This window comes from Sciurus vulgaris, assembly GCF_902686455.1.
Source record: "Sciurus vulgaris genome assembly, chromosome: X".
Lineage (NCBI taxonomy): Eukaryota > Metazoa > Chordata > Mammalia > Rodentia > Sciuridae > Sciurus > Sciurus vulgaris.
Window position 1 is genome coordinate 1,200,843 of NC_136471.1, and position 26,325 is coordinate 1,227,167.

The 26,325-nt window shown below is 42.9% G+C and overlaps 1 protein-coding gene and 1 pseudogene across 2 annotated transcripts; both read left to right on the plus strand.

The window, feature by feature from the left end:
- Positions 1-943: 943 nt before the first annotated feature.
- Positions 944-1,882, plus strand: LOC306651809 (olfactory receptor 10V1-like; the record flags this gene model as incomplete). Its single annotated transcript, XM_079124678.1, has 1 exon — positions 944-1,882. One exon carries the CDS (start codon positions 944-946, stop codon positions 1,880-1,882), a length of 939 nt encoding a protein of 312 aa, XP_078980804.1.
- Positions 1,883-7,610: 5,728 nt separating this feature from the next.
- LOC306650570 (transforming protein RhoA-like) lies at positions 7,611-8,874 on the plus strand (annotated as a pseudogene). The gene is made up of 2 exons (XR_013766781.1): positions 7,611-7,752; positions 7,935-8,874. The product of XR_013766781.1 is annotated as a transforming protein RhoA-like (transcript).
- The last annotated feature ends 17,451 nt before the right edge of the window (positions 8,875-26,325 follow it).

Genomic DNA, 26,325 nt, shown 5'->3' on the forward strand with positions numbered 1-26,325 from the left:
GAACTTGCTGGGCACAGTGGCACACGCCCGTAATCCCAGCAGCTCAGGATGCTGCAGCAGGAGGATTGTGAGTTCAAAACCAGCCTCAGCAACATAGCAAAGCCCTAAGCAACTTAGTGAGGCCCAGTCTGCAAATTAACAAAGGGCTGCAGATGGAACTCGGTAGTTAAGCACCCCTGGATTCAAACCCAATATTTACAAAAAGGATTACAGAACTTGGTGATAATAAAACATGATTGGGGAAGCCCAGTACTGTGGGACTAACCCAGCTAAGCAAACGGAGAGGCCAGAGGAGGTGTCCAGAAGGAGATGGCACACAAAATGAAGGCCTCCCCTGCAATCAAAGACCTCAAATAGACGAGAGGCAGCAGTTACCGCAAGTTATATGTGTCCTTCCTTTCTAGCGTACTGTTCACAGCCTGTCAGCAGCAAGAATCTTGGGAGTTTGGGAGTGGTAGTAAGGAAAGGATGATATAGCTAATGCATAAAGTCAAAAGTGTCTAAGATTAGCTCACCAGACCTTCCTTCCTACAGGAATTTCCTACAGCGATGTCAGTGACCCTGCAGGCCCAGTCTCCATTTAAACCTACTGATTACATCAACCGCAGCCTCTTGCTCCCACCCCAGACAATTCTGCAAAATGTAGAACAGCTCTGATAGAAACAGTGTCATTGGTCTATGGAAAACAGCTTCATATTTAGAATTCACTCATCTTGGTTCATGATCGTAATAAGTCAGCAGGTGAACCAAAGTGACCTCACCTCAGCAGTTCTTCATTCTCCATGAGGAGTGGGCAGAACTTGAAGCTAACAGAATGAAAGCAAGGGCTAAGCCTGGAAACCCTGGCTGCACTCCCATCCATGGAAAGAGCTCCATAGCATCCCACGGCTTGGAGAATTGCTAGAAAGCTGTGGCCCAGGAATTCCACAAAGGAGAATATAGGATGGACCCATTGCAGAAAAATCACACCTTAAGCTCTGAGTTTATTATCTTGGGCTTTGGGGACCTGGAAGAACTGAAAATTCTCTTTTTTGTACTCTTCCTAGCCATGCACCTCATCACCCTAGCAGGACACACAACTATAGTGCTCATCACCCTCATTGACACCTGCCTCCAGACCCCCATGTATTTCTTCCTCCGGAACCTGTCAACCATTGAAATTGGTTATATATTAGTCATTGTCCCCAACATGCTGGCCAATTTCCTGTCCAGGAACCAGCGGATTCCCTTCCTGGGCTGTGCCTTGCAAATGCACCTCTTCATCGCCCTGGGTGGAGCAGAGTGTTTCCTGCTGGCTGTGATGGCCTATGACCGCTTTGTGGCCATCTGCAACCCACTGCGCTACACACTCATCATCACGAGGGCTCTCTGCCTGCAGATGCTGCTTCTCGCATGTATCAGTGGCTTTGCACTCTCACTCACCCTTACCACACTAATATTCCTCCTGCCCTTTTGTCAGTCCCATGTGATCAATCATTTCTTCTGTGACATTCCTGCTGTGCTCTTCCTGGCCTGCTCTGACACGCGGGCCAATGAGATTGCAGTCTTTCTTGTCTGCATGCTCATCCTACTGATTCCCTTCCTGCTGATTCTGCTCTCCTATGGATTCATTATTGCTGCCATCCTCAGAATCCACTCTGCTGAAGGCAGGAGCAAAGCCTTCTCCACCTGTGCTGGCCACCTCTTGGTGTCTCTTCTGCACTATGGCTGTGCAATATTCATTTACATTCGCCCCAAGTCCTGCTACACCCCAGAACAGGACAAAATTGTGTCCTTAATCTACACCAATGTAACCCCCATGCTCTACCCTATGATCTATAGCCTGAGGAACAAGGAAGTCAAGGGTGCCCTGAAGAGACTCCTGGAGAGCCCCAACCGATGAAGCAACAGCCCATCAAGTGGAAGGGGATGGTGTGGACTACCAGGATTAACATAGCCCCTTTTCAAGCATCCAGTCATCCCCCTATGCGCCTATGTGGGATTCTCCATTGTTCTCACTGTCCCATTTTCTGTGGTCAGAAACAAGGGACAGAGCCTAAGGTTTTCTGAGACATAGCAGTACTGCAGTTTGTAGATGTTTTTCTGCCCCCTCATGCAGGATTCCATTCATCATCTAGAGCACTGTCAAAGATGTGGACGCTGGCAAGCAGAAGGTCACAGGAGGACCCAAACAAAACTTCTTTGGCCACAGAGCCAGGAGAGATAGAAATCGAAGGAGCTCCCAGAACCAAATAAGGTAAAGTGAAGCAGAAAGGCAAAACCAGCTCAGTCATGGAATTTCTGCATCACCAGAAAATGACCTCAAGATTACTTGAAATACAATGGTGCAAATCGAAGCAGCAGTAGCTATGCCATCACCATCCTAGGCAATTTCAGGATTGCCCTCACTTCTACTTCTGAGCCAGCTGACTCGACTGCCCCTCCCATGTGGCCTCATGTGCATCATTTAGTGCTGAAATGGCTTTTCTGCCTGCTTACTGTCCTAGAAGCCCCTTGAAAGTGAGAACTATGATTGTCGGTCACCCCAGTGTATGCCACTTAAATAAATGCTTAATAAATGATCATTGAACTGAACTATCAATCCCTATGAGTGATTCAGGGACAAGGGTCAGGTGTTCTGATCCAAAAAAAGAGTTTATTGACTCTACTCCACTCCACAGATTGGACTAGGTGTCTTGAATTCCTGTGTTTCCCTCCACCATAGTACTTAGCAGAAAATACTTCTTGAATAAATGAATGAGCACCTCAGGTACACCTGGTACTGGGCTTGATGCTGGGTATACAGAAAATGTTAACACAAGATCTCTGTTCTCAAGGAGCTCACAGATTAATCTGAGTTACTAGACACTAACATGATTCATTTTAGTACAATAATTACTTTTTATTCCTTCACAGAAAGGGATGAATCATCCATATCACCAAATCTGGGAAGTCCTACATGCTGTTAAAAGGGTCAAGAAACATGGAGCCTAGGTCCTAGATGGGTCTTTCATCTAGAAAATAAAACACTACCAAGGCACCTTCCTCTGGACTTTGTTTTCAGTCAACAAAAATTTCCTTATGGATTGAACCAAAAAAATTCCTAAATCAGGCACGAAACAAAATGCCATAAACATCAGCAGTTTCCAACTTTCTTGCTCTCCCCAATTTACCACTCCTACTACTTCCACCATCATACCTAACTGATGACCCTGCCCTCAGAGCCACCGCTCAGGATAGAGCAGGGCAATGCTGCAGCCTGGGGTGGACAGGGGTAGCAAAAGGGGCACTAATGTGAAGTGCTTTCAGGGAAATTAGATGACAATTTCGGGTTGATCAAAGGAAGTCCAAGTGTTAGCCAAATTAAATCCGTGTGACTTTGGAGGGAGAAAAATAAAATGAGAGAACAAGAAAAGAAAAAAAGAAATGCGAGAACAAGATAGAGATCAAAACAGTTGCTGCCTAGTGCTGACAACACCCCACTTCAGCTCCACATGGTCTGGGCTTCAGGGCCATGAGAAGCCCTGGTAGTATGCAGTGGACACTCCTTCCTTTGAGCAAGTTTAGGTGGGTGTTCCTCCTTCTGTCACCTCAAGAAATATTAGCTCCCTCTGCTAACATCCCTAAATCCTCCCCCAATTTTAAAATGAGCCAGTAAAATTTTGTCAACTATTGAAGATTTATGAAGGGTAATTTTTTTCTCTTGGTACTGGGGATTGAACCCAGGGGGTCTTAACCACTGAACCATATTCTCAGCCCTTGTTTTTTATTGTTGGGGGGGACCAGGGATTGAACTCAGGGCACTTGACCACTGAGCCACATGCCCAACCCTATTTCATATTTTATTTAGAGACAGGGTCTCACTGATTTGCTGAGTGCCTCACTTTGGCTGATGCTGACTTTGAACTCACACTCCTCCTGCCTCAACCTCTCGAGTCACTGGAATTACAGGTGTCCGCCACTGTGCCTGTCTCCTTTTTTATATTTTATTCAGGGACAGGGTCTTTCTGAGTTACTGAAGCTGACTTTGAACTCGTGATGCTTCTGCCTCAGACTCTTGAGCTGCTGGGATTGCAGGCATGTGCCACAGCACCCAGCAAGGGAAGATTTTTTAAAATATTTTCTCTACTTTTGTCTAGATATCTGATTTTCATAACAAAAAGTTTTGAAAGTTAAAGACTATTGACTAGTCCCTTTTGCTCAGGCAGTCCACTTGCATAGAATACCCTTGCCTTCTCTCTCTTTCTCTCTCTCTCTCTCTCTCTCTCTCTCTCACACACACACACACACACACACACACACACACACACACACACTCACACCCAGTCTTTTGAGAAGGACAGACTGAGAGTCAGGTGGTCTGGCAGCAGTTAGTAGGAATAGGCCCCCTCCAGTCAGAAGCATGGCATAGATTGGGCTGTGGGGTGAGAAGGGAATGGACACCATCAAAAGAGCCATCAATGGCAGGTGGCCTCCTGGTCTGGATGGAAGCACCTGGAACACCAGCTGGGCTGCTCAAAGCAGAGTGCACCCCACCCCCACTATTCCCAGATGAGTGGGTCCTGGCCCCTCAGAGCAGCTTTTCACTGCCCCCAAACTGTGAGAGGAGGGTTCAGAGAAGACCAAGGATGCAAGACCCACAGTGTGGTGGTGGGGGGCTTCCCACCAGGATCCCACCCGTGTCCTGGGTCCAGCACAAGAGCCCTCAGGAGGCTGGAGGCCTTCAGTGGCCTCCAAGAGGAAGGGCAAGGCCGGGCCCACCAGCCCTGGTAGGTAGGGCTGGCCCCTCCCGTGGTCCATATTGTGTGGGCCAATGCCAGTCCCATCCCCCTCCCAAGAGGGACAGTCGCACTCAGGCATTATTTCTAAGAAAGGGACCCAGGAATGTGTGCAAAAGAGGGGAGACACTGTTCTCAACAAACAGGTGAGAAATAGTCCCAACCTGAGCTCGGGTGGCCTAGGGAGGGTGAATAAGACACATTGAGAGGAATTGATTAGATGAAAGTCGAGATGAGCGATGAGGAGGCTGTGGAAATGCCTGTCACCAAGACAGAGAATGATGAAGGAGAAGGAAACATTTAGGGAGTGGGTAACAATGAGTTTCGTTAGGTGTTGGTCAACCCTCTAGGTGTGCAGATGCAACCAACGTCAGGTCAAAAGTATTGAAAAAAATCATATCTGTACTAAACATGTACAGATTTTTTTTTATTATTCCCTAAGCAACACAGTTGCTGTTTCTATAGTATTTTTATTGTATTCAAAATCATAAGTAATCCGGAGATCATTTAAAATATACAGGAGGAGAAGCACAGGTTACAGTCAAATATGATGCCATTTTAATATGAGGATTTTAGTATCTTGGGGGGGCCTGAGAACCCATCCCCTATGGAAAGTGCGGCATGATTACATTGGTTTGAAGCTGAGGAATTCAAGATCTTGAGGATCTGGTAAAAAACTAACTGCTTATTGATCACTTTTCTTGAATTTATACACCCTGACCCTGCTACCTCTTAGGCTTAATCATTTCAGACTCTGCCTGATGTGTTTCAAAATGTATTTATTACATTCTGAACAAGTCACCTCTGATTTCAAAACACGAAAGATGTGATTGCCAGAATGTTTAGGTTAGGACTTGTGCTGTGGAGAGGAGGAGCCATCTTTTGCTGAGTACTTCCTGTTGAGAGTGAGGGGTTCAAACAACAGTATACTGAGTACTTGGAATGGATGAAAGGAAAACATCTCATTGTGTAATGTTGATGAAATGCTGATGAAGCAAACTACTGCTCTCTAGAGGAATGACTTTCAAGACAGAAGTTAGGAAGCAACTCAAAGCCACAGAGACAGAGCTGTGCAGCAGTGGCCCCACACTGTCTAACCTTGGCCCCAAGCTTCAGTGACTTCAGAGACTTCATCATAGCATAGTATTCCTCATTGCATTAAGAAGAGATGCCAATTAAAAAAACTATCAGAGGAAAAATTCGGCCCCCAATGAATTGTACAGGATAACTAAAACTTCCGTCAAGTATTTCACTTGGGAACTAATTAAAAGTTTTTCTCAACAATTAAATAACTTTCTTGATGTGTTTTTTATTTGTTTGTTTGCTTGCAAATGTAACACATGTTCATTATTTTTAGAAAAAGAAGGAAGAAAATATAGGCAAATTTGGAAAATAAAATAAAAATCAACCAATCTCACCACTAAAGATAACCACAATGAAAAAGTTGTGTATTTCTGGAAAAATGAGCTAATTCCTGTTTAGTGTGCAGAACAGTGACTGGAACATAATAACCACTAATAAATGTTACTGGTTATTATCATTATTCCTTGGCAAGTAGGCTTAGGAAAGCCTTTCTCCATTCAAAAATTTAATAAAGTCCATCTGAACTTTTTTTTTGTATTTTTAGTTTAATTTGTATGTATCAGGTGAACACACTTGAATTATAAACAATTCATATGATATGGAAATGTTGCTGTATATGATATTCTTTCACACATTTCTTTCCTATGGTTCTACTGAGAGATATAGCAACAGCTTAAAAAGCCAGTGCCCATTTGGCCACTCCTGTTTCCACTCATTTATTTCATTTCACCCATGCACGTCACTTGGAGCTCAGATTTGCGCCCCAAAGGGTAAGGGACTGAGGCATTTATGAAGTGACAATTGGCCAATTCAGTGGAGGGTTGTGTTCAGGGATGCAAACTCTCCTGTACTCCCAAGTCACCAGGCTCAGTGAGGCACAGAAACAAGGGAGATGTGCCAGGAGCTAGAGAAAGGGTAGTGTCCCTTTACATGGTCCTGGTCCTGCAGACGCTTTGAGAGGTTTGTTGTTACCAGAAACTGACCAAGCTTCTCATCTCGAAGTTGCCTTTCCAGAGGTTGGTGAGAGAGAGAGACCAGGATTTCAAGACCAATGAGGTTTCAGAGTGCAGCCATTGGTACCCTTCAGGTAAGGGGACAGGCTTGGTAGTATGGGGGAGGACTGCATGGCTTCTCCAGGAAGGAAGTTAATAGCGTGGCTCTTGTCAACAGGAGGCTAGTGAAGCGTACCTAGTGGTTTATTTGAAGATACTAATCTGTGTGCCATCCACGCCAAGAGTCACCACCATGACCAAAGACATCTTGGTGGCTCGCCAAAAACGGGGAGAGAGAGCTTAAGTGAAGGCAGTTTTTATGTCATTTTGTAGTGAATTCTGTAAAATACTTTGCTTTAATTTGTGACTTTTTTAAGAAATTGTTTATAATATGTTGCATTTGTGCTTCAGTCATTCCATCTTTCGCTCAGGATGAATGCTCAGTCTGTTCACAGACTTCAGTGATGCTCATGAGTGACAAGTTGCCCATGTGCAGAAGGGATGGGTGATACTTCTTGCTTCTCACAATGCGTGTTTCTGTATGTTGGCTTGTTGGGACTAGAATCAACAGATGGCAATAAAAGTGGTCACGTCTTAATCCAAGTGTTTAACAATTGGAGCTCTTAAGTCTGACTGTACGTCACTATAATATATAAAAGAGCTATTATAGGAGCTGTGGGTGCACGCGCGTATGCGGAGCCGCAGCTATAGCTCCAGCTCCAGCCCGCTGGGCACCCGGGGGCGCGCACGTCGCTCCCCGCCCGCCGCCCGCCGCCCGCCGCCCGCTGCCCTCCGCCCTCGGTCGGTTCTCTCGTTCGTCCGCAGTCGCCTGTGGAGCTACCCGCCCTTGTTTCCAAGCTTGCGACTCACGGACAGGCGTTCTCTGCTCAAAGAGGCCAGACTAGGAGTCGTCTTCTGAGGTGCCTCCCCGCATTTTATTTTGAGACAGGATCTTGCCAAATTTTGGAGGCTGGCCTCAAACTTGTGATCTTCCTGCTTCAACCTCCTGAGTAGCTGGGATTACAGCTTTTCATCTGGGAAGTTCAAGTTACTTTGTAGAACTTCGTCACACGGGCCGTGCATTTTGCAGCACATTTGTAAGTTATGGCGGCCATCAGGAAGAAATTGGTGATTGTTGGTCATGGAGCATGTGGCAAGACATGCTTGCTCATAGTTTTCAGCAAGGACCAGTTCCCAGAAGTACATGTGCCCACAGTGTTTGAGAACTATGTGGCAGATATTGAGGTAGATGGAAAGCAGGTAGAGTTGGCTTTGTGCGACACAGGCAGGAAGATCATGATCGCCTGAGGCCCCTCTCCTACCCAGACACTGATGTTATACTGATGTGTTTCTCCATCGACAGCCCTGATAGTTTAGAAAACATCCCAGAAAAAAACGGACCCCAGAAGTCAAGCATTTCTGTCCCAACGTACCCATCATCCTGGTTGGGAATAAGAAGGATCTTCGTAATGATGAGCACACAAGGCGGGAGTTAATCAAGATGAAGCAGGAGCCAGTAAAACCTGAAGAAGGCAGAGAGACGGCAAACAGGATTGGTGCCTTTGGGTACATGGAGTGTTCAGCAAAGACCAAAGATGGAGTGAGGGAGGTTTTTGAAATGGCCATGAGAGCTGCTCTTCAAGCCAGATGTGGGAAGAAAAAATCTGGGTGCCTTGTGTTGTGAAAACTTGCTGCAGGCACAGCCCTCATGCGGTTAATTTTGAAGTGCTGTTTATTAATCTTAGTGTATGATTTCTGGCCTTTTTCATTTTTCTATAATTTACCTAAGATTACAAATCAGAAGTCATCTTGCTACCAGTATTAAGAAGCCAACCATGATTATTAATAATGTCCAACCCGTCTGATCTGCCAGGGTCCTTCTGACACTGCTCTAACAGCCCTCTCTGCACTCCACCTGACACACCAGGCGCTAATTCAAGGAATTTCTTAACTTCTTGCTTCTTTCTAGAAAGAGAAATAGTAACTTTTGTGAATTAGGCTGTAACTACTTTATAACTAACATGTCCTGCCTATTATCTGTCAGCTGCTTTACTTCTCAGCAGATTTCATTTCCTAGCTCTGGGGTGGGCATCCAGTTTTTTGAAATGTACCCAGCCAGGAAGGCCCTAGTCCATGCAGCTGTGGCAGAGTTACAGTTCTGTGGTTTCATGTTAGTTACCTTATAGTTACTGTGTAATTAGTGCCACTTAATGTATGTTACCAAAAATAAATGTATCTATTCCAGACTAGATTTAGTATTTTTTGTATAATTGGATTTCCTAATACTGATATTTGTCATCCCACAGAAAAGTGTATTGGTATTTTTTAAAAAGAAAGTGTATTTGGAAATAAAGTCAGATGGAAAATTCATTTTTAAAATTCCCATTTTGTCACTTTCTGTGATTAAAAAAAAAAAAAGGCCACATCACCCTTTTTCGACCCCTCATATCCCAGTACCCTCCTCCAGAGCTGGGCTAAGGAAATAGGGATTTGGTTTCATGCCTGAGGCAATTAGACTGCAGGGACTGGCTCCTTTCTTCTCACTGTATCCAGGTTCCCTCCCAAAAGAGCCACTTGTTCTCATGGGCGGCACTCAGTTTTTCTCTTCTCTCCACCTGACTAAACTTTTTTTCTGTACCAGTTACTTTTTCCAACTAATAGAATAAAGGCAGTTTAAAAAAAAAAAAACTGCCAGGTTCACTTTTTTCTTTAGGAAACTGTAAGATACACTGTGTGAACATTTTTAAATTAAGTTTGTTTTACATTCCACGTGGTGGGAAGTCTTGTCTTATGGCGTGTGTAATTTAGAGTCCAGTTGGTTTTCATCTAACTAGAGGCTGCACTTGTTTTCACAGTAGTAAAATGCTAGGCACAACATACCTCGCAGAAGTCCTCATTCTACCACATGTTCACTAACCCTCTAGCTGATAACACAAACACTAACTGGGTGATTTTATTTATAAAGACTCTAAAATAAACTAACAAGTTATTCATCTTCTATGTCAGTCTCACCTCAATAACAAGAAAAATGAAAAGGAAAGACTTTTTTCAGGCATACAAAAGCTAAGATAATTTGTAGTGAGCAGAAAACCTGCAGCACTACACAAAATGTTAAAGGTGATACCAGAGGGAAACTTGGACCTAAACAAAGCAATAAAGAGTTCCAATATGGAAAATCTGTAAATAAATGTAAATTTTTTTCTCATTTTAATTTTTCTTTAAAACTCCATAGACCATTTAAAGCAAGAATAACAATATGTTGTGGGGTTTATAATTGGAAGTGTTGTTAGAATGTTCTTATATTATATGTGAAATTGTTTAAAATTATTTGGAGGCCATTAACAATGAAATAAAATGTATATTGCAAACCCCAGATGCAATAAAAGGCATAGTAAGATACAATGAAATGCTTTTTAAAAATAGCCTAGGACTGGGGATATAGCTCAGTTGGTAGAGTGCTTGCCTTGCAAGCATAAGGCCCTGGGTTCAATCCCCAGCACCGCAAAAAAAAAAAAAAAATAACCTAAAAGAGGTCATGAAATGGTGGACAAATAATAAAGAACAAAAGGGAAAAATACGAAATAATAAGCAATATAGTAAATTCAAACTTGACCGTGTTACTAATTGCATTAACTGTAAATGGTCTAAATGCTTTAATTAAAAAGCAAATTGTCAGACTGAAGAAAAAGCAAAACAAAACTATATGCTAAGCATCAGAAATTCACTTTAAAAGGCTGGGGATCAAGCAACAATAGGTGTTGGCGAGGATGTGGGGGAAAAGGTACACTCATACATTGCTGGTGGGGCTGCAAATTAGTGCAGCCACTCTGGAAAGCAGTGTGGAGATTCCTTAGAAAACTTGGAATGGACCCTCCATTTGACCCAGCTATCCCACTCCTTGGCCTATACCCAAAGGACTTAAAATCAGCATACTACAGAGATACAGCCACATCAATGTTCATAGCGGCTCAATTCACAATAGCCAGACTGTGGAACCAACCTAGATGCCCTTCAATTGATGAGTGGATAAAGAAACTGTGGTATATATATACAATGGAATATTACTCAGCTATAAAGAATAATAAAATTATGGCATTTGCAGGCAAATGGATGAAATTGAAGAATATCATGTTAAGTGAGATAAGCCAATCTCAAAAATCCAAAAGAGGAATGATCTCACTGATAAGCGGATGATGACACTTATTGGGGGATGGGAGGGGGACAAGAATGGAGGAAGGAGGGACTGTATAGAGGGAAAAGAGAGGTGGGAGGGGTGGGGGGAAGGGAAAAAATAACAAAATGAATCAAACAACATTACTCTATATAAATGTATGAATATGCAAATGGTATGCTGTTACTCCATGTACAAACTGAAACAACATGTATCCCATTTGTTTACAATAAAAATAAACTTAAAAAAAGGCTGGGGATATAATCCTGTGATAGAGTTCTTGCCTAGCATATACAAGGCCCTGTGTTCCATCCCCAGTACTGCAAACAAAAATAAAAAGGAAGAAAGAAAGAAAGAAAGAAAAGAAACTCATTCTAAATATAAAGACATAGGTATGGTAAAAGGAAAGAGATGGACTATGCAAACTCTAATCATAAGAAAGCTTGAGTGGCTATATTAATAGTCAAAGTACATTTCAGGACAAAAAAATAGGATGGAGGATATTTGCTAAAGATAAAAAAGTCAATTCATGAAGAAAACAGTAACTTTAAATATGTATGCACTACATACAACAGAGTTTCAAAATACATGGATCAAAACTCACAGAAAAGACAGAAGAAATAGATACACAATCACAGACACTTTTCACTTAGTAATAATATTGATAGGTTAGTATTGCAGAAAATCACATATAGAACAACAAATTAAAAATTCACCATGTAAGTAAGAACAAAATGAATAAAATTAAAATAGACAAAGAATACAGAATCATCCATGAATCTGCAAGTTTTTGGTTTTTTGTTTTGTTTTTTGTTTTTGGTGTTTTTTATTTTGGGGTGCTGGGGCTTGAACCCAGATGGCCTTGTGCATGGGAGGCAAGCACTCTGCGAACTGAGCTATATTCCCAGCCTCCAAAAGTTTTATTAATGCCAACAAAATTGATATAAAGAGTAACCAGCAAGCCAGGTGCAGTGACACATGCCTGTCATCCTAGCAGCTCAGGAGGCTGAGGCAGAGGATTGAGAGTTCAAAGCCAGCCTCAGCAAAAGCGAGGCACTAAGCAACTCAGTGAGACCCTGTCTGTAAATTTAAAAATACAAAATAGGGCTGGGGATGTTGCTCAGTGGTCAAGTGCCCCTGAGTTCAATCCCTGGTACCCCCACCAAAAAAAAAAAAAAAAGAGTAACCAGCAAATATTAGAAATAATATTTATAAATAAGTCTGCCAATTTAGATGAAATGAACAAATTCCTTGAATGACACAAATGGCCAAAACTGACCTATGAAAAAGTAAAAAATAAAACCTGAGTAGCCCTAAATCTAAGAAAGATGTTGAACATGCTTAGATCCACATGACTTTACGAAAAATATTATCTACTCTTTAAAGGAGAAATATTATCAATCCTATACAAATTCTTTCAGAAAGTAGAGGAGGGGTAAACACTTCCCAAATCATTTTATGAGGCTAGTATTACATAATACATTACAAGAAAATAAGACCACAGACCATCTGGATATAAAGTTCAGTGGGAGAACACTTGTCTAGCATACACAAGGCCATGGGTTCAATTCCCAGCACCACAAAGAAGGCTCCAAACCAAGATCCCTCATGAAATCGTAGTATATGCAAAAAATCTTAATAAATTTAGCAACCTGAATCCAGCAATTTATAAATAGGTTGATGTATCATTACCAAATGTAATTTATTCCCAAAATTAGAGATTAATTTTGTATTTAAAAAATCAAGTCAGGCATGGTGGCATACACCTATAATCCCAGTGGCTTGAAGGCTTAGGCAGGAGGATCATGAATTCAAAGCCAACCTCAACAACTTAGAACATAGCAAGGCCCTGTCTCTAAATAAAATAAAAAATATAAAGGGCTGAGGATGTGGCTCAGTGGTTAAAAGCTCTTAGGTTCAATCCCTGGTGCCAAAAATAAATAAATAAATATCATGAACAATGTTAAGGAAATAAAGGAAAAATATAATCATTTCAATACATGTAGAAAAAGCATTTGACAACATTCTATCAATATTCGTGGTTTTTTAAAAATTCTTAGAAATCAAGGAACAGAAGGGAACTTTCTAGACATAATAAAGGGAATCTGCAAAAATCTCACAATTAACTTCACACTTAGTGAAAGGCAGAATTTCCTCCCCAAATTGGGGAACAAAGCATGTATGATCACTTCCAGCACTTGTATTCAATGTTGTTCTAGAGATCCTAGACAATGCACTAGATAAGAAGGAAAATAAAATTTTTACAGTTTGGAAAAAATAAATAGAACCATCTTTTCTCTGGGAGACGACATGTCCATGTATGTAAAATTCTTTTTTTTTTCCTAATGAGGATTGAACTCAGAGGCACTTAACCACTGAGCCACATCCTCAGTCCTTTTTTGCATTTTATTTAGAGACAGGGTCTCACTGAGTTGCTTAGGGCCTCCCATTGCTAAGGCTGGCATTGAACTCATGATCCTCCTGTCTCAGCCTCCTGAGCCGCTGGGATTACAGGTGTGTGCCACTGTTCCTGGCGCATATGAAATTCTTAAGTAATCTGCAAAAGAAGAAAAAAAGTGAAATTTTAAAAACCAGTAATACTTACAATAGTATCCCCAAACATAAACCACTTAGGGAAGCATTTGATAAAATATGGGCAAAACCTTTACAGTGAAAACTACAAACTGTTGAAAAGAGAAACTGAAAAACACTTACAGAAATGAAGAAAAATATAGTTTGCATAGATTGAAAGACCCAGTCTTAAAGTGCTCACACTCATCACATTATCTATAGATGAGTGCAATCCCCCAAATCTTGATCCTATAGAAATTAACAAGGTGATTCCAAAATGGATAGGTCAACCACACTTGAAAATGAAGAATAAAACTTGGAAAATATAAGAATGGCTAAAAGAGGATATAGATAAGATGGAAAACTCGTACATGACTAGCAGAAATGTAGATTGGTACAAACATATTGGAAAACAGTTCGTTGGTTTGTCTTATGAAGTTAAATTTACATACTTATCTTATGACCCAGCAATCCCACTTTGTCATTTACTTAAGAGAATTGAAAAAGACCTTTATATAAAATTCCATATCAGATTGATTGATAAGAACTGCAACTTGGAGATAACCCAAATTTCCATCAACAGGTGAATAAATACAAATGCAAAAGATGGTCGAAGGCTCCCACACAGCTCAGTCTCACTCCACAAGCAGCGCAGATTCTCCCTCAGGGCCATGTTCTGACTGTCGCTCTCTCCATCTCAGGGACTCACCTTTCTTGGTGTCTGCATGGGTTCCTTACCCATTGCCCCTCCTCACCGCTCTAGTGCCCTGTGAGCAACCCTGCTTGGGTGTTCATTGGGGCAGAAGGAGAATCTGCACACTTATTCCCCCACCCCAGGGAGACCTCCTCTCTTTGTTTTCCTGCAGGATTCTGTGCATGACTTCAGGGAGTAAATGAGAAGCACAATGAATGGAAGAAACACCTTTGGGATGGAGGATGCGAGAGATGAGCCAGATAAAGAATGCCCTGGGCAACTTGGAGAATGAGGCCTCAGATGAGAGATGAATACAGTGGGTAGAGGGGGTCCAGGTCCCAGGTGATTTCAATTTCTCAGATAAGTGGTGATTAAGAGGCAGCTCAAGTTAAGGAAGGGCCACCCTCTGGACACAAGCCCCTCTGAGGGTCTCCCTGAAGCACCTGTAACACTTCTACCTTAGGCCACTGATGAGCAATTCTACCTGACAGTTGTTGTTCTGCTTCTTGATATTTGCTACCTGGATTTTATACTCCAGTGTCCATAAACTCGAGTACACAAGTCAGCTGCTCAGACAGTTTTAAATTGTCTGGATTCCAGCTGTAATGTAGCTGGATTTCTGAACCAGCCCAGCAGAGGATCAAGCCCGGGGGTATGGTAAACACACTGGGTGCTGCTTCCTGGGGTGGGCACATGCTGGACTTGTGAACAGTTTTGACTGAGCCTCCCCATTTTACCATGAGTCCAACTCCTCTAACCACATGACAACCACTGTGCAAATTTGAGAGGACAGAAGCAAAGGTGACTCATAAGTGTTTGCCTTAGAATTATAGAATATGAGGGTTAGAAGGAACCATTAAAAACATTGTGCTAGTCACCTTTTCATCGCTGGAAAACAATATCTGAGAAAAACAACTTAGGATGAAAGATTTTTGCATTGCATTTTCAGAGGTTTCAGTCCATGGTTGGCTCATTCCAAGACAGAAACATCATGGTGGAAGGGTGTGGTAGAGGAAAGTTGCTCAGTGCATGGCAGCTATGAAGAAGAGAAAGAGGTAGAAGGAAAGAAAGGGGCTGGGGACAAGACCTACTCTTCGAGGGCATCCCCTGCTCCATGACCTACTTTCTTCAACCGTACCCCACTGCATACAGTTTCCACCACTTCCAAGTGCATTCGGCTATCAGTATGTTCATGAGGCATGTTAATAGCCACATGGTTCATTATACCTACTGGGTGAGTGAGCCTAAGAAAAGAACTTAGAGGAGGGAAGATTTATATTGGTTCACAGTTTCAAAGTTTTCAGTCTTTAGTCAGCTGACTCCAATGCTTTGCCTAAGGTGAGACAGAGCATCATGAAGAAAGAACATGATTGAACAAAGTTTCTCAGGTCATGGCAGCCAGGAAGCACAAAGAGAGAGGGGAGAATGTGTCAGGGACAAGATATAACTCTCCAAGGTATGCCACCACTGACCTACCTCCTCCAACTAGGTCACATCTCCTATAGTTTCCACCATCTTCCAATAATCCATTCAAATTATTAATCCATCAATGGATCAATTTGCCTATAAGAATTGATCATGAGTCTTCATGATCCAATAACTGCCCAAAAGCCCCACCACTGAACATTGTTTCATTGGTGACCAAATCTTCAGAACATTAGCTCTTAAGGGACAGTCTGGATCCAAACATCTTCATCTGAGGCTTGAATTCTTCCATCACAAGCCTTGACAAATGCTCCCACCATCTGTGCCTGATACCTAAAGAGATACCTGGAGAGCTTATTTGTTTCCCAAGGAATCATGCTGGCACAACAGAAAGGCCTTGGTGACATTGCTCTTTCTCTTTCAATGTTCATTTGCACACCTCAGGCTGAAACAGTAAGTCCACTTTCTGCCCTTTGTGTAGTCAACAAGCACCAACTCCAGCTCATCATCTTGTCTCAGCTTTCATCTGTTTCTCACCCTGACTGAAACTCTGGTATCTCCTAGAACACCACTGGCCCACCAGAAAAGGAAGCTGCTCATTTCCTACACCTTGGGGAGGTTGGATTGGCACTCCCCTGCTTCCACTGGGACTTCCAGACCAAGTTCCACTTCTCCTATGGAAACTCTCCTCTGAGATAGGACTGACTTCAGCGCTGCCTGGCTCTGAGACACCCTCACTCCCTCTTCGCCAAGCTCTTTCACATGAGAGCTAGATGCCTATATAAACAGCTCAGCTGAAGAGGTATTTACCACAAAAAGACAACCACATAGACACTGATGTCAGGCAACTAAGCAGTCTACAGAGCTAATACACCCCTTGCCAGCCTCTCCTGCAGCTGGAGGTGACCATGTGACATGGTTCTAGTAAGAGTTTTGTTTTGTTTCGTTTTGTTTTGTTTTTTGGTACAGGGGATTAAATCCAGAGCTTTACCACTGAGCCACATTCTTAGCCCTTTTTATCTTTTATCTTGAGTCAGGGTCTCACTAAGTTGCTGAGGCTAGCCTCAAACTTGTGAACTTCCTGCCTCAGTCTCCCATTACTGGGATTACAGGTGTGCACCACTGCACCTGGCACAACCTAATCAACTCTTAAAGTTCCCACCACCTCCAAATCCATTACAGTGGGAATCAAATTTCAACATGAGGAGAAGGGAGACAAGTCACATCCAAACAATAGTAGCAACCCAAGCATACTATGACAATATTGTGATTTTTTTCCTGATTAAAAAATATCTTTCTTTTAGTTTCATTATGGTCATAGAACATACTATGATTTCAATCCTTTTAAATTAGTTGAAACATGTTTTATGACCCAGAATATAGTCCACCATGATGAAGGGTGCATGTGCACTTGAAAAGAAGGTATATTCTATCATTGTTGTTGCTATTGGGTGGAGTATTCTACAAACTGTGAATGGGGCGAGTTGATTGACAGTGCTGGGCATAGTGGCATACACCTATAATCCCAGTGACTCAGAAGGCTGAGGATCACAAGTTTCAAGGCCAGCTTCAACAACTTAGTGATACCCAGTCTCAAAAAATAAAAATGTACCTCAGTCATACAGGACCCCTGGGTTCAATACTAGGTACCACAAGAAATAGTTGATTGATGGTGTTGTTCAGATCATCTGCATCTTCACTGATTTTCTGTCTACTTGTTTCATCAGTTAGAGAAAAGTGTTGACAACTCATTAGGGCATTATAAGCAAATGTTTCAGGAAGAAATCAATCTCTCTAGCTGTGTAGAGACTAGACTGAGGGGATGAGCAGAAAAGCAGGGAGATTAATGAGGAGCCTGTTGTAATGACTTGTGCAAGTATTGATGATGGTTTGGGTGAGTCCAGTGGTAGTATTCGGGGCATTATGAACTGGTTGGTTATGTATATACTTTGAAGATATAACAAACAGGACTGAGGAATTAGGACTTGAGATAATACCAAGGGTTCTGGCCTGAGCAACTGGGGGGATGGAGCTGCTCTCATTATGATGAGGAAGATAATGCAGAGCACGTTTGGATGGGTGGAAATAAAAGCAGATCATGTTTTGGGAGTTTGTGTGAACATTTTTATTGAAAAAAATAAGACAAGACACAGGCACAAGTTTCCTAAAAGCATCCAATGTTGATGGAGATGTCTCTTAACCTCAGGGTCTGCTCTTAGCTCAGTCCACTGATGCCACTGGATGTTAAAATGTATCCCCATGACACACTGGAATGACCTATGGGCATTTTGCATTTTAGAGGGAGTCTCTTGGGATAATCTCAATTTCATTTTATCATCAGCTCTTTGTTTGCCAGGTCTTTATCTGACAGAGTGGAAGGTATGTTTAACATATACTATGCACCCTGGGTGGTGCAGCTTAGGGTGAGTGGGTAGGGAATAGGGACCCTCCAATGAAACTCTGCTAACATCACTTACCTTAAACCACTCCTGGCAAGAATCTTGACATCAGCTTGATAATACGTAGAGCTCTTAGAATCAAAATTTCTGAACTTGAGATGTGGTAATACCATTGAATAATACATACTTTTTATAACTTTATTGAATAATACATAAATTATTTACACAAGCAATGACATGGAGATAATGTTACAATTAGTAGGAACTAGGAAGAAATCAAAATCCTACAAATTAGTTTATCTGTAAAAGGAATAGGTTAGAGAAGGTGATCACCAGGGTCCCTTCTGGCTTTATTAAGTGTTGATTCCAAATTCTAGCCTGTATATAAATATGATCAATAATTTGAACTCAGTATTTATTTTAAAGCATATATTTTAATGAATACATGTTTTAAGTTTTTTCAGGTTTACTATAAATTACATTATGCAATTACTCAATACTCTTATTACTGAATACGGAATAAAGCATATTGTCCTTGGAGATGTTAACTTGAAATATCTATTTTCCATCCAAATAGAGATATTTAGGTGGTAATTAGATATAAAAATCTGAAGTTTCCATATGGACTGGAGATAGATCTTTGGAAGTTATCAGCACATATAGATTCCAATTAAAGCCTGTAGCTTGGGGCTGGGAATGTAGCTCAATGATAGGGTGATTGCCTAGCATGCACAAGACCCTAGGTTCAACCCATAAATCATAAAAAAAATTTCACTACTTTATATGGGCTCACCAAGGGAGGGAGTCAGTGGATGTAGAGGGTAAGGCAACCTAACCACTGGCACCTAAGTCCTCCTTGCTATTTATATTCTAACTACCTATTTATCTAACTCCAACCCATCATCTCCATTTGGAAATAAATGTGTTCACCCAGGGATATTGTCAAACTCATGTTCATTCTTCTCTGGCCCCCCTTCAGCCCATTCTTAGTGTGGGAGCAGAGAAATGTTAAGATAAAGTCAGATAACGTCCCCAAAAATGATCAAAACCCTCTAATGGAGCTGGGGTTGTGGCTCAGTGATAGAGCACTTGCCTGGCATGTGTGAGGTCCTGGGTTGGATCCTCAGCACCGTAGATAAATAAAATAAAAGATCCATTGGCAACTAAAAAATATTTTTTTAAAAACCCTCTAATGGCTTTCGTTGCATCCAAACTACTTAAGACCTTGCAGCTCCTTACTGGTGGAGCTGTGACTCCCATTCTGGTGCACCTATCTAAGCCTTACACCCCACACCTGTTAAGAGAGATGCAGGTGGGGAGAAGGAAGGATGCGATTTTAAATATAGTGGCTGAAAAGTTTCTTTCCTTAATGCTATTGTCTAGTAATAAGCATTCGTCACAGCAGAGGTGGCTCAGTCCAGGCCGTCATTGTGCTTATCTCCACATGTTCATTCGGCAGGACTGTATTACAAAACAGTTTGTGCCATAGTCCATACAGATGCCCGTGACTTGCTTTTATCTCTTTCTATACTAGTACCAACCAACTGCCTTGCTCTTTCTCTAACTGCTGTGTAATAATATTCCATCAGAACAGTCATACCATTACCTACTTCATCCTTCCAAAGCTGGTGTGCATTTTCACCCTTCCAGTTTTTTAAAGTGAGGGTGTAATTAACATCCTGCCTCATGTGCATAAGCAAGAACTTCTCTGTGATAGACTCCCAGATGGATTTTACTACCACTCCCACTGACAGTATATGAGAGTCTCAGTGTCCAAATACAACCTTGCCAAACACTGGAGTGTCAATTATGCTAATCCTACCTTAAAATCTGCTCTGATACTAGTTAGAAAATCCTAAAAGCCAGAATCAAAAGGATCAAACTGATTCCAAGTAACATTAACAGCATTTCAGGACAAAACTCAAGATACTTTTAGAAACAGAGAAATAGCCAGAACTCAACATTCACAATGTCGCTGGGTGCAGTGGTGCACACCTCCAATCCCAGCACCCAAGAGGCTGAGGCAGGAGGATCACAAGTTCAAAGTCAGCCTCAGCAACTTAGTGAGGCCCTAAGCAAATCTGTCTCAAAGTAAAAAAATAAAAATAAAAAGGGCTGGGGATGGGACTCAGTGGTTAAGAGCCCCTGGGTTCAATCCGTGGTACCAAAAAAAATAAAATAAGCTCACAAAATAAGTCCAGCATTCAATGTAAAATTACTAAGTATGCCAAGAACCAGTAAAATCCAACCCACTCTGAGGGAAACCAATCAATATAAGGTATTGACTGGAAAGGAAGAAATCAAGCTGTCTTTCTTGACAGCCAACTGTGTATCTAGAAAATCCAACCAAATCTATGAAAGACCTATAAGACTAATTAGTGAGTTTAAGAAGGTTGCAGGAAGCCGGGCTCAGTGGCACATGCCTGTAATCCCAGTGGCTCAGGAGGCTGAGGCTGAGGCAGAAGGAGTGCAAGTTCAAAGCCAGCCTCAGCAAATTACTGGAGCCCTAAGCAACTCAGTGAGAACCTGTCTCTAAATAAAATATAAAAAAGTGCTGGGGATGTGGCTCAGTGGTTAAGTGCCTCTGGGTTCAATCTCCAGTACAGCAGGGGGTAAGGTTCAAGGATATTTTACAGGGAGCTAATCTCTCACCCCACACTCTGAACCAATCATTCCAGCACTTTTCTTCTATATCTGAAACTAGGCCAATAAGTTAAAAATTCCTACTCTCATATTTTAGGGGTTTTACATTTATTATATAAATGCAACTAAAATACTAAGAAAATATTCTTAGTACTAAGAATTTCTTAATACTAAGAAAATCTTGACAGGAGTTAAAACTGAATGATAAGACCCAATTGATTATTTTTCTTCTGTTTCCTAAATTGTCTTTGATTACTCTGTACTACTATAATATCTGAATCCCAGAACCTCCCTTAAAACCTGAGAACAATGGCAAGAATATCTGGAGGTTCTGGAACTTAAAAGAAACAAAGACATCGGAATAGCACCTCAGGTTTATTTTGTGGCATAACAAATATTTGGTTACTAAACAAAACAGATAGACCCTGAAGCCCAGGGGTCAAATATAAGAAAAACATTAGGCTCCCAAAGCAAAGTAACAAATACTGTAGGACTCATCAGCCGAGGGAAGGGTTTACTGCCTAAGATGGTGCTGAAGGTAAAGCTCAGTCCCACTATCCCTGCTGAGGCTTAGTGAAAAATGGGGGCATGAAGCACTGCAGGGTCTGCACCACCAGGGAAAGACAGTTAAGACAGAACGAAATGGAAGTCTGAAGTTGGCCAGGACCTTCAGCAGTTAATCATCTAAAAGAGAAAGAGAAAATCAAGTGAGGGAAGTCAGGGAGCAGGAGGGGCACTTTCCTTGTTCTTCCTCCCCACACAGGTGCAGAGCGCCACAACCTTTATTTAGACATCATTATATCTGCTGTCTACCACCTCCTACCTGATACCCTTAGGCCACCCTGGACAGCATCATTCTTCGTTCCCTGACTCCCTCTGGGCTGATTTTCCCCATCACCACCTCCTTCTGCCCAGGCCATGCCCTGCCCAAACCCTACAGCTACAGTTCCCTCCTGCCCCTCTCTCAGTCATCACCTGCCTGAGGCAACCCACTCCAACTGCCCCTGGCCTGTCCCCTAGTTGCCCGGACCACTGGGGGGGCACTGAAATAGGATATAACTGAATCAGTCGGTTACCTGGACCTCCAGCAGCTGGCGCGGCATCTCCGCCAGGCCCTGGCGCATGTGGAAGGACACCAACTGCAGCATCTGCCTCTCCTGCGACACCAGGCCCTCCAGGGTCACCTGGGCCACCAGGGTCACCAGGGTCATCAGGATCACCAGGATTCCCAGGACCACCTGGGCCACCAGGACCTCCTAGGCCACCAGGACCTCCTGGGCCGCCACGACCTCCAGGACCTCCAGGACCTCCAGGATCTTCAGGACCACCAGGACCTTCAAGACCGCCAGGGCCAACCGGCCCAACCTGGCCGGCAGCACCACCCACTGCAACCACTGCAACACCTGCACCTTCTTCCGCTGCCTGCATAGCCCCTCCTTCATCAGCCTTGGGGCCCCATCTAAATTATTCCCGCCTTTTCCACCGGAAGCTGCGTTTCTTAGCACGCAAAGCAACTCGGGATACCCAGAACGCCTGCGCAAACACACCGCTGGCAAGGCCTCCTGTCCCATAATTGGTTCGCACCAACACAACCTGGAAAAATCGCTATCTTTTCTAACCAATGAGTTCTCCCTCATGAAGCTCCGCCCTTCAGAGCAGGGGGCGGGGTAGACCTAGTGCGACTGCGCAAACAGATCCCCATAGGCTGTTTCTGCAAAGTGGGTACTACCTGCATAGTGAGTGGACTTCCAAATGGTGCTGTGTCCATTAGTACATAGCACCAGTTCCCTAGTGCACATGCCCAAACACTAACCCCTGAGACTGCTAAGCACATGACTGGTCCCCTTCAAGCTTACCCCAACCCAAGCATGCCCGGGAGTCCTGGAAGATGCTGCCTGATGCCTGCAGGGACAACCTTACCTATTACCACCCTGCTGACTGGTACCATGTCTTTCAGTTCTGTGAGTGAGGCAGGCTCCTCCAGGCCAAACTGGTCCTGTCTCCCACATGTGGTCCAGTCGTGGGGACACACGACCAGGTATGTAGAGCAGCCACTCCTGGAGTCTACCTGTCCCCATCCTGGGGAAGCACCTAGGCAAGTCCTTGGAGCTAGGGTGGGCCTTACTCCTTCAGCGTGACCAGAGGCTCATACAGGGAGAATCTACCACCTCTTGTGCACTGGTCTCTTTCTGTGTGTGGAAGGGGTCAAATCAACAGGAAAGGTACAGCTGGAGGTTAGTGGGGTGGGCACAGCATTGCCTGTGAGGCATGTGTCTGCAGGGGACACTATTACAACAGAAGGTAACTGACCAGGACCAGGACTAGGGTCTAGGGGCGGGGGGCAGGAGGAGTTCCTTAAAATACGAGGCTGTTGTCTAAAAACACAACAGGATGTTCAATGACAAAAAAGGTAGAAGTGAAAAATCCCCTGAAAACTTGAAACCTCTGTTCTCTAAAAGTTTTGAGACTGGTAATGGGCAAGATCAACAGCTTAAAGAAAAGACAGCTTTTACCAACAACCTGTTCAACAAAATCCTCATTGTCATCCTTGTCCTCATGCTCTTATTCATTTCTGCATCTTTATCCTCATCTTCTTTTTCTTGTTTTTTGGGTTTTTTTGTTTTGTTTTTGTTTCTGATGCTGGGGATTGAACCCAGGGCCTTGTGCATGCGAGGCAAGCACTCTACCAACTGAGCTATCTCCCCAGCCCCTTTTTCTTGTTTTTTTCAGTCACAAAAGTTCCATTATTTTTACATCACGTTTCTGTTGGGGGTTTACAGGACAATGTCATTCTAGATTTTTCTCCATCTCTCTCTCTCCCATCAGCTCATTGTTCCCAGTTTGTGTAGCATGTCCATGGAGAGGGAAGGATGCTGTCCTGGGCTAGAGTGTGGTGCTCAGAACAAAGGAAATGGTCAAAGGACTATTGAAATCAGTGCTATAGTGGGGAAAGTTCACTGTTGAAGACAAAGACAAAAGGGGCTCCCAATTGCAGAGGTTCAGGCATGGATCTTGATTTGTAAATAGCATGCTTCTGTAAACACAGCTCATTAGAGAAATGACCAATTCCAGAGTAGGGCAGAGAATGCACAAGATGAACTGGAATATCTTGTCCCAGAAAAATAAGGAAGTGCTCTACAAATAACAGGGACAAATTTAACAGGACTAAGGGACAAAAAAAAAAAAAAAAAAAAAAAAAAAAAAAAGAAAGAAAGAAAACACAAATCAAAGAAGAGGCACATTACTAATGACCTTACATAAATAGAAGTATGCGTGGAAACCAGGAACCATATATGATGTCCTTTATTTCCCTCTCCTCCTGTACCTCTGAGTCAATTAAGAATTAGGAGCAAACAAGATGCAGTGGCATATACCTGTAATCTCAGCAACTTGGGAGCCTGAGGCAGGAGGATCATGAGTTCAAAGCCAGCCTCAGCAACTTAGCAAGATCCTGTCTCAAAACAAACAAAAAAAAGAGCCGGGGTGGTTGGAGTTGTAGCTCAGTGGTAGAGTGCTTGCCTAGCATGTGTGAGGCACTGGGTTCTATTCTCAGTGCCACATATATATAAATAAATAAAATAAGATCCATCAACAACTTAAAAAGTATTTTAAAAAAGAACTTTGCAAGCACAAGGCCCTGGGTTGAATCTCCAGCACCAAAAAAAAAAAAAAAAAAAAAAAACCTTGGTGGATACAATTCTCAATTATTCTCAATTTTGTCATTCTGTTATCAAACATATTAATAAAATACTCTAAAAAAGCAACCTGTGCCATGAATAGTGGCACACACTTGTAATCCCAGGAGCTCGAAAGGCTGAGGCAAGAAGATCACAAGTTCCAGGCCAGCCTCAGCAACTGATTGATCCTGTCTCAAAATAAATAAATAAAAAGGGCTAGGGATGTAGCTCAGTGGTTAAGCACCTCTGGGTTCAATCCCCTGGTACAAAATATCTTTCGTCCATAGGACACTACTGCACTCAAGAGGATCATTCTCTCCCAGTACCCTCACCTGAGAGGCTCACCCTTAGGCTCAAGGGTTTTGGAAGATGAGGAGGACAGGAGTGAGGGGTGGAGGCAGGAGGGACGAGAAGGAAAACTGGCAGGAAGATCCATTATTATTTTTGGTGCTCCCATATGCTTATCCAGCAACCTCCTTGCTTGGAGGTTCTAGCAGGGAAGCGCATCTATTTGCATACCCTTGAGTGAAGAACAAGGGTAGGTCATCCTCTTTGAGCACACAGCTTCAAGAGGGATGCACATGGAAAAATGGGAAAGAGGACACCCACCTAGGCAGCTAGATCAGCCGAATCAACCCTGGAGAGCATGGGATGACAGATGTCACAGTCAGATTGTTCTCACGCCCTCCAATGACAAATTTAGGTGCATCCTCCTGAAAAAACCCCAAGGTCTTTGATAGTTCACCTTTCTAAGAGGATGTCTCAGGTTTACTATGAGCACCTCATACTTGAAATAAGCCATTACTCCAGAGAGCCCTGGTTTCCCTCAGTGGGAACACTTCAAGACCACAGTCTTGATGCCACCTGCTATGGGGTTATCATTGCTTCCAGGCCATTTCAGGAGATAAAGAAAGGAAATCTATATTTTTTAGAAAGATAAAAATAAAATGAGTTCACAGTGACAGTTCCAATTCAGATTTAACACCTTGGATTTGTTGCTTGCTATAGTTTCCTATTCTCTGCAGGTGTTTCCAAACCTTTTTTTTTTCCTTTAAACTTGTTCATTTATTCTGTCATAAGTGTCCCATGACACCAGCATCTTCAGTTTTTCTCATGACACCTTCCTTGATCATAGCACCCTTTCTCCTTGTGTTGTTTTTGCTTTGGCTTTGGTATTCTGTATACTACTTGTTCAGCAATGCTTTTTTAGGGTGGACACACAGCCATGCACCGTGTCCATACCCCCTACATGCAGGGAAAAGCTTTTTTCCAGGTGTAGTAGACGTCTGTGCACGGTGGCTCTGCCAGGCTGAGAAACCAAATCTCCCTTCACCAGGCCTGGGCATTCAGCCAGTCCCCGTGCTTCCTGACTGGCAGTTGTTTCTCTGGGGAACAGTAACAGCCATCAATTACCTGCCCCTACAGGTACACACACTCCCACTTGAGGGGCTTTGCCTCTGCATGAAACAGAGAAAGTAGCCTCGGCCCAAGAGCAAAAGAGCTGCCAGTCTTCTGGTTGATACCAACCCTGGCTGTCTGGGGAAAGGGCAGAGTGGTATCACTCAGCTTCACCAGAGGAAGTCAGACAATCCCCCACTCTCCACCTCCAATTCTTCTGCCCTTCTAGTTAGTGGAACAGAACCAAGAGTCCATTAAAAGGTCATCTGTCAAACAGCTTTAGGAGATGTAAATGTTGGTCTTTATTTCTGGGTCTTCATTTTCATTTTCATGGGAGACTTATAGGAAGCTAAATAGGGCTTTTAGATGACTTTTTTGGTTTTGGTACTGGGAACTGAACCCAGGGCCTCACACATACTAGGCAAGTGTACTACCACTGAGTTATATCACCAGCCCTTTTGATTTTTACTTTGAGACAGGGTCTCACTAAGTTGCTGAGGCTGGCCTCCAACTTG